We start from the raw sequence: 13,233 nt of genomic DNA on the forward strand, positions 1-13,233 counted from the left end.
CTTCCACCCCTCCTCTCGCCGCCCCACCCCCAGTCCTTCCACCTCCGATCAACCAGCGCCAATCCACTGTCGCCATAGAATTTACTGCGGACCTTAAACGTCAGCCATGTTGAACTCCGAATCATCATGTCTCCACGACACTTTTGTATTCCTTCCCGTTATAATTTTATTGTATTCATAATCAGGCCTACTTTCCAAATCCCTTTGATTTCTATTGGAATGTAGTTAATTCACTCAAATTTGCAAACTTACTGAGAATACCAGAATACTTGATCATCTCCAAGAAGAGAAATTCAGTTGTGGTGTGTGATACTTATATTAACGTACGGGAATGATGGTCATTCAATATAAATGACATAAATGAACTGTTAAAATGCCAAGTTGACGTAAACACCATAATACAACAATGAAATGAGGACTGGCTGGTCCGTACGGAAGTGATGAGGTCGACTTTTTTTTTTCTTCTCTAAATTACAACAATAATAAGGAAGAAAAAAAAGGTTGATATGTATTTGATTGTTGCTAACGTCATGCCAGAGAATTTCTTATCCTTCTGCGTTGATGGGTAGCAACTTCCACGATCACTCGTTTTCGTTTTTTTGTGTATTACCAATTTTTTTGCGGTTGTTGTTGTTGATATCGCCATGTACAAGGAGGTTTATGTCTTTTTGTACTATGAAATGGCCTTTGTCGAAGCATGGGTTATAAACAACATTACTTAATCAACTTACGCACTGTTGGAACAAAACGTGAAGGGAATCGTATTTTTCATGACCCAATAAAAAATGAATTTGTATTATCTCAGATTGTCCATTGTCCCCTTTTTTGTGTTTAAAAAAAAAAAACACAAAAAACTACTGCTTCCACAAATACTTGAATATCTAAACAAACTAACAATAACGAACAAAAAGCTTACAATGAAGCAGAGACATAACTAAGCACGGACATTAACTTTTTGTTGTCTCTTTTCTTTCTTTCTGATATATATATATATATATATATATTTTTTTTTTTTTTTTTTTTAAACATAACCTATTCCGTACAAGACTTCAACAAGTAAGACGTGAGATTGTTTAGAGCAGATTCACAATAAGGGAAACAGGGTGTTTTCGTGTATTGAAGACAAAACAGATAATTGACGTGTAATTAATCAATAGATAATTATAAATTATGTACAAACAAATAAGCATATGAATAAATGCATAGATCAATCAGTCAATCAATCAGTCAATCAGTCTACTATGTTTTGTCCCGTTTTTTTCTCTCCTTTGCCTTGGCCATCTTAAACTCTCTCTGTCTCTCTGTGTGTCTGTCTGTGTGTCAGTCTGTCTCTCTCTCTCTCTGTCTCTCTCTCTACTCTCTCTCTTCTTCTTCTCTCTCTCTCTCTCCGTTTCTCCTTCTCTGTGTGTGTGTCTCCCTGTACTCTCTCTCCTTCTGTCTCTCTCTGTGTCTCTCCTTCTCTCTGTCTGTCTGTCTCTCTCTCTCTCTCTCTGTCTCTCCTTCTCTGTCTGTCTCTACTCTGTCTCTCTGTCTCTGTCTCTACTCTCCCTCTCTCTCTCTGTCTCTACTCTCCCTCTCTCTCTGTCTCTACTCTCTCTCTCTCTCTCTCTCTGTCTCTACTCTCCCTCTCTCTCTGTCTCTACTCTCTCTCTGTCTCTACTCTCCCTCTCTCTCTGTCTCTACTCTCCCTCTCTCTCTGTCTCTACTCTCCCTCTCTCTGTCTCTACTCTCTCTCTCTCTGTCTCTACTCTCCCTCTCTCTCTGTCTCTACTCTCTCTCTCTCTATCTCTCTCTCTCTGTCTCTACTCTCCCTCTCTCTCTGTCTCTACTCTCTCTCTCTCTCTCACTATGAGATATCGTTTTTCACTTCTCGTTCTTCCCTTTTTCCTCCATTTTATATTTCTGCACCTTACCCTCAACCCCCACCTCCCTTCCACCCCCCCTTCTACAACAACCTCTTCCACCCTCTCTTCCCTCTCCACGCCACCCCCCGTCCCCATCACCCCCCCCCCCCCCCCCCCCCAAAAAAAAAATAAAAAAAAATCCACCAGCCTTCTCAGTTCTCTCTCTCTCCCTCGCTCTCTCTCTGTGTATCATATTGTTACCACACATTCCCAAAGCAGTGTCAGTGTCATCGCCAAAATGTTCACGTTCCTTTCTGCCCCCCCCCCCCCCCAGCCCCCTCCGTCCCCCCAATGTCGGTGTTGACAACGAGAAGAGGACTTGGTTGACGATAATGACGACAGGTAATTGCACAGCTAAGAAAAGAGAGGAAGATAGGGTGTCTTCTCTCGTCTGGATAAGAGGGAGGAGGTTAAAGGGGAGGGGGGTTGTTGGTGGTGGCAACTCTCACACACACACACACACACACACACACACCACGCGCGCGCGCAGACACACACACACACACACACACACACACACACACACACACACACACACACACACACACACACACACACACACACACACACACACACACACAAATAGCGTCGTGCGGAGTCAGTAGAGAGAAGAAGTTAGTCCCACCATTTATGTTGATGGAAGAGGGGAAGGGGAGGGGGGAGTGGTGAAGAGAAGGTAGGTGTAACGATGGTATATCTGAAGGTAAGGAAAGGAAAGAAGGAAGGAAGGGAGGAAGGAAGGGACGAAGTAAAGAAGGAAGGAAGCTACGAAGGGAGGAAGGAAAAAAAAGCAGTAAGAAAGGAAGGAAGGAAAAGACGAAAGAGAGAAAGAAACAAGGGAGGAAGGAAGGAAGAGACGAAGGAAGGAAGAAAAACAGTAAAGAACGAAGGAAGGAAGGGACGAAGAAGGAAGGAAGAAGGAAGAAAAGCAGTAAGGAAGGAAGGAAGGGACGAAGAAGGAAGGAAGAAGGAAGGAAGAAGGAAGAAAAGCAGTAAGGAAGGAAGGAAGGGACGAAGAAGGAAGGAAGAAGGAAGGAAGAAGGAAGAAAAGCAGTAAGGAAGGAAGGAAGGGACGAAGAAGGAAGGAAGAAGGAAGAAAAGCAGTAAGGAAGGAAGGAAGGAACGAAGAAGGAAGGAAGAAGGAAGGAAGAAGGAAGAAAAGCAGTAAGGAAGGAAGGAAGGGACGAAGAAGGAAGGAAGAAGGAAGAAAAGCAGTAAGGAAGGAAGGGACGAAGAAAAGAAGGAAGGAAGGGAATGAAAAAGGAAGAAAAACAGTAAGGGAGGGAGGAAGGAAAGAAGAAAAGCAATAAGGAAGGAAGGAAAAAAAAAAACCAACACAACCAAACGACAACAACAACAACAACAAAAACAAACAAACGAAAAAAAAAACTACAATAAATATAATAATAATAATAATAATAATAATAATAATAATAATAGGATGAAGGAGGTGAAGGCAAAGGGGAAGGAGATGGCACGGGGTGCAGTGTTAAGCGCGCGACAATCGCCTCAGTTTATTCTGCCCTCCATTCTTTTTGTTGTTTCGCAATGCTGATATCAACTTTCAAAATTCTGTCAGAAACCTGGGTGCTTTTTAAAAAATTTTTTTATCCAGCTCTGTCCATGCGCGACCATATCAATAATTTATGTAAAACTGCAAACTTTTAACTGAGGAAAATCTATTGTGGATAATCAAATAAAAGTGTTTTTGATTTGATTTTGATTTTATTTGAATCCGTACTGTTCGACCATAATTATGTAACTATTGAAACAACCACTCAGCTTGTTTTGTTTCTGGATCCTCAGTCGCATTGACTACTGCAGTTCACTACTTGCTGGTCTGCCTTTTGAGTTGTTGTCACGCTTTGAGATGATTTTGAACAAGGCTGCAAGAATCATTTCCAGATAGTAAAAAAAGGATCACGTTACCCCACTTTTACGTCAACTTCATGGGATACCTATCCAGTACAGAATTCAATACAAACTTTCCATATTGGCCTATTGCCACTTTGAAGGATCTCTCCCTTCTTACTTATCTACTGTCCTTTATACTTACACCCCTTACCGTTCTCTGAGGTCTTCTGCTGAAAAGCTCTTCTGAGTCCCCCCAAATCTCTACAAAGACATTTGGCCAAAGGGCCTTTCAGTATACAGCACCTTCTGTCTGGAATTCTCTTCCTGTGTATCTCCGTCACTTACCAACGCTGTCCCTTTTCAAAACAAACTCGAAAACCCAACTATTCAAACAGGTCTCTGGGTGTGATGAAGCATAGCTAATTGTCTGTATTCTTCCTCCTCCTATCCACCCCACTTTGTCCTTTACTGAAGTCATATTGTAGTGTGTGTGTGTGTGTGTGTGTGTGTGTGTGTGTGTGTGTGTGTGTGTGTGTGTGTGTGTGTGTGTGTGTGTGTGTGTGTGTGTGTGATTGTTCATACCTGCAATTTGTAATATTGTCTTGGTGCATACATGCACATATATGTGTCGTTTGTTCGTGCGCAAAGGTATGTTATGCACTATTGTACATGTGTTATTTCATATGGGGAGTTTGCGCCATATAAGTCCCATTTATTATTATCATTATTATTATCATCATTATCATCGTCATCATATGGTTTTAGAAATATTATTATTATAATTGTGTTTATTCTATCTTCTTTCTTTTTTTTTCTTTTGTGTGTGTGTGTGTGTGTGTGTGTGTGTGTGTGTGTGTGTGTTGTTTTTTGGTTTGTTTTGGTTTGTTTTCTTGTTGTTTTTTTTCTATCCTGTGCTCGTTAGTCTTAGTAATCAAATTGGTGAAACAATAACTTTACTTTATTTGATTAATGCAGAGCGAAGTAACAGTGATGCGTAATAATGCGTTTACATTTGTTGTCCGTACTTGACTCAGTCGCTGTATATACACATCTTTTTGTTTCTTCTCATTTTTTTTTTAAATTTCATTTTCTGTATGCAGATCACGAGGTGACTGGTGGGTGTGACGGGGGCTCCTGCAGCCGTCTACTCTTCAACGTCTCCACCGTCCCCGGCACAGAAACCCTGGCGGCCGCGGAACTCCGCCTCTTCGTAGACCCCGGGGCCCACCACCGCCTCCTCCTCTCCGCCCCCCTGCCCCCTCCTCAACAAGGTCAAGGCCGTGCACAGGTCAAGGCCGACAGGGGTGAAAGTTCGTCGCCGCGAAGGCCGCGGTGGAAGTTGAAGGTGGAGGTGCACGAGATCATGCAGGAGGTGGGGGTGGGCACGGAGGAGGAGGACTGCATATCTCGCCTGCTGGACGTCAAGGTGATCGAACCCGAGGACGCGGACGGTTCCTGGGTGTCTCTGGACATCCACCCGGCCGTGCTGAAGTGGATGCGCAGACCCGACCTCAACAAAGGCCTGGAGGTTCGAGTGACGCCTCTTCAGGTCTCTCCGCGCAACGTTTCGGTGGAAACCCACCACGTGCGTGTGCGTCGCTCGGTGACCTTGTCGGAGGAAGTGTGGCAGAGGCAGAGGCCCTTGCTGGTGACTTACACAGACGATGGACGCGGAGTCGTCAGCGGCTCTCCCTCCGCGCCCAGCAGAAGCAGGCGATCCACCACCGCCGCGGCGCGGTCAGAGCGGAAACGGGAGAGACGGCGGAAGAAGAACCGTGACGGCAAAAAAGATAAAGGTAAAGGTCGGCGGGACCGCCGGAACCGGAAGAAGAAGCGGAGGCGGAAGAAGAAGAGGAAGAGGAAGAAGCAGAAGACGAGGACGAGGAAGGGCGATAAAAACCTGTGCCAGCGTCACCCCCTGTACGTGGACTTTGAGGACGTGGGCTGGAAGGACTGGATCCAGGCCCCGGAGGGCTTCAACGCCTACTTCTGCCACGGGGACTGCAACTTCCCCCTGGCGCACCACCTCAACTCCACCAACCACGCCATCGTGCGGACTCTGGTCAACTCGGTGGACCCCAAGGCCGTGCCCAAGGCGTGCTGCGTGCCCACGGAGCTGTCGGCCATCTCCATGCTCTACACCAACGAGTGCAACAAGACCATCCTCAAGATCTACCAGGACATGGTGGTGGAGGCCTGTGGCTGTCGGTAGTGCTTGGGTAGGGCACCGTTCACCACAGGAGTTGGTGGGGTGAGGGACGAGGGGGTGGGAGGTGGGGGGGTGGTGCGGCTGTGTAAGTTTTTGAGGTGCTCCTCGGGGGTGCCAGCCTAGAAATAGGAGTGTCTAGGGTGTGACTTTCCGACCAAGGTGCTAGCAATGTGTGTGCTGTCGGTAGGCGCCGTCGTAATCGTCGTCTTCTTTTTGTACCATACGACTGTTTGTCAACAGTTTGAATCTGTAAGAAAAAGTGAGAGAATGAGAGAGAGAGGGATATACTCGTTTTTTTTAACAAGGCATTCGCATGGAAAGTTCTTTTGGGAATGTTAAATATCGACTTGGGGATGTCCGTAATATTCTGCAACAAAGAACGTGTGGAAGGAGCAAGTGGCTTTACTACTGTATGTGTGAGTACAGAAGATCTGAATGGACTGAGAAAGATTGTGCTTGTCAGCGGCACCATTGTTTGAGAGGGATTGAGAGAGGGACAAAGGAAGCTACGGACAACGATGGGAATAACTGTTACGTTGGTGATGGCGAACCTCTTTAGTGATGTATTACTGACAGACACGAAAGGGATTTGAAATATGGATCACAGTGCACCGTGAATAAGCATCTGGTTGCTGGATTACATTTCGAATGGACTGGTCCACCTCCTGAAGCAAGGATATGAATGAATCGCATTGACACAACCGGTGAGCAGAATATACGACGGGGGGAAAACATGAATATCGTTGTTGTTGTTGTTGTTGTTGTTTCACGTCTATCTCCGTCGTTGTCTGCTTCACCTGGTCAAAAGTCATGTCATACCTCAACTGTGTTTTTGTTTTCTCCTCAACATGTGGCTGTTGATACAGAAACACCCGCTTCTGTTAAAAAAAAAAAAAAAAAAAAAAAAAGGAAAAAAGATGAATCGGCCTCAGCACGTTGCTTCCTTTCACTCCTGGACCCCTTCACTTCCCATGCTGGCCCTAAAGAATAAGCAGATGATTTTAATGATGGTGTGACGTTCGCTGCATGAAGAGGAGAATGGGCCACAGACTGATGTTTTGAAATGCATTTATTAAGTATTTTGATCCGAACCTTTGCAGTTGTATATATATATATATATATATATATATATATATATATATATATATATATATCAATGGCCAGAAAAGTTGGAGGAGATTCTTTGAAATCTGACCGATATTTGGCTTCATTTTGTTGTTGTTTTTGTTGTTGTTGTTGTTTGCTGTTCTTTTCTACTCACACTGAAAGACAACTACAAGAATGCCAGAACCCTGTCTGCACAACGGAGGCCTATTTTCAGACTTGTTTGTGCTCCTCGCATCAGTTTGCTGGGGTTCTAATTAATTCTATGGGTCTTTCTATTTGGAAAATCAAAAGCCTTTGGTGTTCTTTAATGTTGATGTACACACAAATTGCAAACGTTGTGTAGCAGATTTTTCGTGATAAATTGCAGTTTGTGTGTGTGTGTGTTTTGTTTTGTTTTTATTGGTGTTGTTTCTGTTTCCATTTATTTTAATTGTTTGTTGAGTATTATACAATGTCATGTACGTTTTTTCCCCCAGAATTTTTAACCTCAGAGCTGAAAAAAAGAATTACTCAAAGTGTATGAAAAATCCTGACAACATCGTCGTCGGATTTTAAATGAGACCATCTGCAAAATGCTATAATGCTAAAGGGTATGATGCAAACTACACGTCATGGAACATGTATGGCCTCTGACGTGCGACCACATCATTCGAAATAATTGAGAGGCTTTTTTTTCTTTCTTTTCTTTTCTTTTTTTTTTTCGTTATTGTGGTGAACTGGAATATTATACAGACTTGAAATCAGGTGTTAGTAAGTTGTTCGTGATTTTATTCATCTATTTATTATTATCATTATTATTATTATTATCATCATCATCATCATCATTATTATTGTCATTATTGTCGTTGTTGTTGTTGTTGTCATTATCATTATTATTATTTTCATTATCTTTATTTTTACTATTATTATAATCATTATTATATTTGTTGTAGTTGTTTGTTTTTTTTGTTTTTTTTTTTTGTTTAGTTGTTGTTGTTTTCTTTTTCTTTTGTTGTTGTTTCTTTTGTTTGTTTGTTGTTGTTGTTGTTTGTTTTTCCCTTTTTTTTGCGTATGTTTTCAATTTGTACAATATCATGAAAATATTGATAATTGGTTCAACTTGACCCCGAGGTGTGTATAGTATCATGAACATTAATTAATATTAAGTTTATGCATGCGTATTCCTCAGTGGTTAGTCTTAAGTTTGTGGGTGTGAGTGTACATCATGATTATGACACGAGTGAGTGAGTGTGAGTGACAGAACGTGTACGTGCGTTCGTGAATAATAATATGCATTTAATCATTTTGTTCTGTGAAAACAAAAGCAAACCATTCACGTTTTTGTGTATTATTTATGAAACGATCTTTCGGGATCGCGCGATGTTCACCGAGCAGACACAAACAATCACACTACACACATGTCATTGGTCTTTATATATATATATTTTTTTTTATAATTTTTTAATTTTTTTTTATTGAAGTGTGAGAGATGGAGAGAAAGAGTGAGAGGGAAGAAGGAAAAGAAGAAGAAGAAGAGAGGGGTGGTGGGTGGAGGGAATACCTCGTTTTTGTCTTTTCATATCGTTAACAACTACATGGCAGATTCCAACAGCGACTAACACATCTCCCGCTCCCCATTATCCTACTGTGGATTTCAGGACGCAAACGGACACAACGAATCACACTATGAGAACAGCCGCATAACTAGTAACTGCCTTCGCCTTTCAATGGAACAACAGAGTGGAGCGTGTCTCACTTCTATTAGATTTCCTTTCACGACAGCGTGTAAGCCTTCGCATCAAAAGTCACCCATGACGCCACATCTCTTCGAACTAAAATCGAACTTGACAGAAAGTCACAAGCCATTATTTATTATTATTTTTTTAAAATTTAATTTGATTTTATTATATTATATTATATTATTATTTATTAATTTTTTTATTTTTGTCCTCGCAGCAGAGAGGCCTTGTTTGGGAGCCATATCAAAAATTTAATGTCCATCAGAGGCACTATTCAGGAGTCAATGACACGTTAAAAGATCCGATGTTTTCTCTGGTGTCTGGCGTCCACTTCTTGCACACAAGAATGCCAAAACAATTAGCCAGATAAATACACCCTTGCGTCAGTGGGAACCGACGACTGAAGATATTGCAGTCATGTAATCCCCCCCCCCTCCCTCCTCTCCACCCCCGCCCCCTCATTTCTGTTGCTTTAATTGAATCAACGCGGCATTACAATGTCGTGCTTAGAGCTCGTGTTTTGGTCACTAAATTCTTACACCTTTTAGCGTTTAGCTCTACCGGCAAATCGGGTTTAATTTATTGTCTTTCGTCATCGTTTGATCGTTGTCCAAACAGTGTAGGATACTTTTAGCGAAAAGCAGAATGGCATAATTATTATTGTGATGATGCAGGAGGAATTGTAGGAAATGAATTTACGAAACTGAAAAGGAGTCATGAAAGGAGGTTTGTGTGTGTGTGTGTGTGTGTGTGTGTGTGTGTGTGTGTGTGTGTGTGTGTGTGTGCGTGCGTGCGCGCGCGATTGCGTTCATGTGTCCGGCCCGACTGAACTCTCCCCCTCCCCCCCTAGCCCCCCTCTCCCTACCACACCTCCATCCCCCCTCTGTCCCCCCACAGTCCCTACCCCCACCCCCACCCCCCAACCGTTTAGTATTCACTGATGTAGCTGTTGTTGTATTTTTCTGTTTATTTGTTACTCATAATTGTTATTTTCTGTTTATTTTAAACAAATGAACTTTTTAAGACAATTTTTCCATACTTTTAGCGCGCGGGTGTGTTTCGAAAACCAGACCAGGGTTTATATTTTGAGTATAGTACGATGCGCTGTAAACTGATAGAGAACGGTCAAGCCGACTTTGAATCCTTACATACTCAGTCAAATCATTCGCTGTTCCTTGACTAGAAGTGTGATTTGACCAACATGTAGTTCGTGGAGAGCTACGGTGGCGTTTGGGCATGTATCAATGTTCTGACCCATACGTAGTGCATGATGAGTATGAGGGGACACTGCTCTAGCAGTATGCATTTCTGGAAATAAATCTAAGTCCAAGGAATGACATGAAATCGTGTTTGTGTGGGATTTGTGTGTGTGGGATGTGTGTGTGTGTGTGTGCGTGTGCGTGCGCGGCGCGCGCGTGTGTGTGTGTGTGTGTGTGTGTGTGTGTGTGTGTGTGTATTGCTGATTTTTTGTTGTTGTGTTGGACTACGTTACGTCATGTTCCATTGCATTGTGTCCATGCATTGTAATGCATTACAGCGTATTGTTGTATATATTCTTTTTTTTCTTGTTAGTGGTGGTGGTTGTACTGATGGTGGTATTCTTGTATTTTTGTTAGCTTTTAAAAGTGATGATTGTTTTTCTGTTAAGGTTGGTCAGTCATACGTTTCATTTTGCGAGGTTTTTTTTTTCACCTTTTTTTTCTTCCTCTTCTTCTTCTTCTTCTTCTGCGTTCGTGGGCTGCAACTCCCACGTTCACTCGTATATACACGAGTGGGCTTTTACGTGTATGACCGTTTTTACCCCGTCATGTAGGCAGCCATACTCTGCTTTCGGGGGTGTGCATGCTGGGTATGTACTTGTTTCCATAACCCACCGAACGCTGACATGGATTACAGGATCTTTAACGTGCGTATTTGATCTTTTGCTTACGTGTACACACGAAGGGGGTTCAGGCACTAGCAGGTCTGCACACATGTTGACCTGGGAGATCGGAAAAATCTCCACCCTTTACCCACCAGGCGCCGTCACCGAGATTCGAACCCGGGACCCTCAGATTGAAATCCAACGCTTTAACTATTCGGCTATTGTGCCCGTCGACCTTTTTATTCAAGATTTTACAAAAATAGGCATCCAAGAAAGAAAAAAGAAAGAAAGAAAAATAAACACAAAAATTCTGAAGAATACAAAAGGAACACTTTTACATAACTTACCATATAGTCACATAACCTGTATATCTCATGCGTGCCCACATCTACACACACTCACACACGCACAAACTAAAAAAAAGAAAAAGAAACATTATTTTTTCTCCGATGTTTACATGCTACATATTGATCACTCATCTACTTCGAATTCTTTACGAACTATTATTTTAGCTTCCACAGAAATTAATTATTCTCTTTTTTCTTCTTCTTCTTCTTCTTTATTTAACACGTACAGGTACATTTGTATTTGTATTTGTATTCCTTTTTATCACAACAGATTTCTCTGTGTGAAATTCGGGCTGCTCTCCCCAGGGAGAGCGCGTCGCTACACTACAGCGCCACCCTTTTTTTTTTTTTTTTTTTTTTTTTGTATTTTTTCCTGCGTGCAGTTTTATTTGTTTTTCCTGTCGAAGTGGATTTTTCTACAGAATTTTGCCAGGAACAACCCTTTTGTTGCCGTGGGTTCTTTTACGTGCGCTAAGTGCATGCTGCACACGGGACCTCGGTTTATCGTCTCATCCGAATGACTAGCGTCCAGACCACCACTCAAGGTCTAGTGGAGGGGGAGAAAATATCGGCGGCTGAGCCGTGATTCCAACCAGCTCCCTCAGAATCTCTCGCTTCCTAGGCGGACGCGTTACCTCTAGGCCATCACTGCACATGGCACGTTGCCTACGTCTTTATTTTGTATTATTTTGTATTTTGTTGATTTTTTTCTATCATCATTTCTTTTTTGGCACCACGCAGGCTTGATTTTGGATAATGATAGCTGCTCACCTCCATTTCTTTATAACCAGTCGACAAGAGCGTTTCTTTGAAGGAGGCTGGGCGGATGAGGCTGAGACGAATGGCAGTATTTGTTTATTTCCTTAGTCCTTCGTTGGTAGCTTTCAAGGGTTATTCGAAACGTCATTTGCACTAGTGTAGATTAAAAAAAAAAGAAAAAAAAAAAAAAAAAAAAAAAATATATATATATATATAAAAGAAGAAGAAGAAGAAGCAGGAGAAGAACAAGAATGAAACACTTAAGCCACCAGCGATGATAATATCGCTTCTTTTTTTTTTTTACAAGTGATGTTTTTGTTGTTGTTTTTTAGGCACAGTGTGTACAAAATGCACTATTATTGTGCCATTTGACGAGTTTCACCCAGAAGCAGACGTTGGGAGAGACATTAAGACTTACTTCGTGGTCTTTTCTGTTTGTTTGTTTTGTTTTAACCCGGTGTTCGGTTGTGTGTGTGTGTGTGTGTGTGTGTGTGTGTGTGTGTGTGTGTGTGTGTGTGTGTGTGTGTGTCCGTGGTAAACTTTAACATTGCCATTTTCTCTGGAAATACTTTGTCTGCCAATACCAAATTTGGCTTAAACATACTATGAAAAAAACAATCTTCACACACATAACAATAATAGGTTGTAGGTTTCCCGAATCAAGCCGTATTTCCGTATCATTAACAGTTTTATTTCGTTAAGGTTCGTTCCGAAATCCGAAAATTCTAAAAAAAACCGCTTCCCACTGACTTGCTGGAAGTTAGGTTGTACTTGGTGAAAAGACATGACCTCGTTTTTCTTGTTCACAATTAAAAGGAAAGAAATACAACTTCTGGACAGAACACTTACAGTGACACTAACTGCACCGTCAACGTGTTTACTGCATATAAATATCCTAAAGTGGACACTGAATTAACTCGAATGAACACAAAACAAAATTTTGATCGATCTTTTCTTTGTCAGCCCGTTGCAGACTGGTTCGAGCAGATTTGAAGATCTACCATGTGTTGCGATGTGCATGAAGCGATGGTAACGTCTCCTTTACCGCGGAAATAAAGAAAATAATCGAGATATAGTAAAACACACACACAGACAAAAACATGATTTAAACGGCGTTATTACGTCCAACACAATCACGTCTACTAATCACAGGAAGAAGAAAGCAACAACATTGCTTTGAATATTATATTTAGTCAAATGATGTGCCAGTGCAGTGGGGATATAGTCTACTTGCTTCGGAACTGAACATGCATAGTTTGATCCCTGTGTATTGCATGCCCCCCTGCCCCCCCCGCCCCCCCCCCCCCACGCCCCCAACCCCAGACCCCCCACAACTCCACCCCGTTTTCCTTGTTTCCTTTTATAATAAAGTACTGCAAGCCTGTCACAATTGTCACTAAAATGTTTCCGTATTTTGTTCTGGCTGCATCCGCTCTGCCGTTTACTTTCCCGTAATTTTTTTTTTTTTATT

General features: G+C 42.1%; 2 protein-coding genes across 3 annotated transcripts in view; both read left to right on the forward strand.

Moving 5' to 3' along the window:
* The window catches only part of LOC143295883 (uncharacterized), a 113,368-nt gene extending 106,315 nt beyond the window's left edge, over positions 1 to 7,053 (forward strand). For both annotated transcript variants that reach the window (XM_076607555.1, XM_076607556.1), the window contains exon 3: positions 4,859 to 7,053. In XM_076607555.1, the coding sequence (XP_076463670.1) occupies positions 4,859 to 5,970 (1,112 nt within the window). In that variant the 3' untranslated portion in view covers positions 5,971 to 7,053. The remainder of the gene's footprint in view (positions 1 to 4,858) is intronic.
* LOC143296227 (tubulin-specific chaperone C-like) overlaps positions 1 to 12,176 on the forward strand; it is a 282,909-nt gene extending 270,733 nt beyond the window's left edge. Inside the window, exon 2 of the mRNA XM_076608053.1 lies at positions 12,167 to 12,176. The gene's annotated coding sequence lies outside the window, so the exon portion shown is untranslated. The remainder of the gene's footprint in view (positions 1 to 12,166) is intronic.
* Positions 12,177 to 13,233: the final 1,057 nt, after the last annotated feature.

This window comes from Babylonia areolata, chromosome 21 (genome assembly GCF_041734735.1).
Source record: "Babylonia areolata isolate BAREFJ2019XMU chromosome 21, ASM4173473v1, whole genome shotgun sequence".
NCBI classification, from domain to species: Eukaryota; Metazoa; Mollusca; class Gastropoda; order Neogastropoda; family Buccinidae; genus Babylonia; species Babylonia areolata.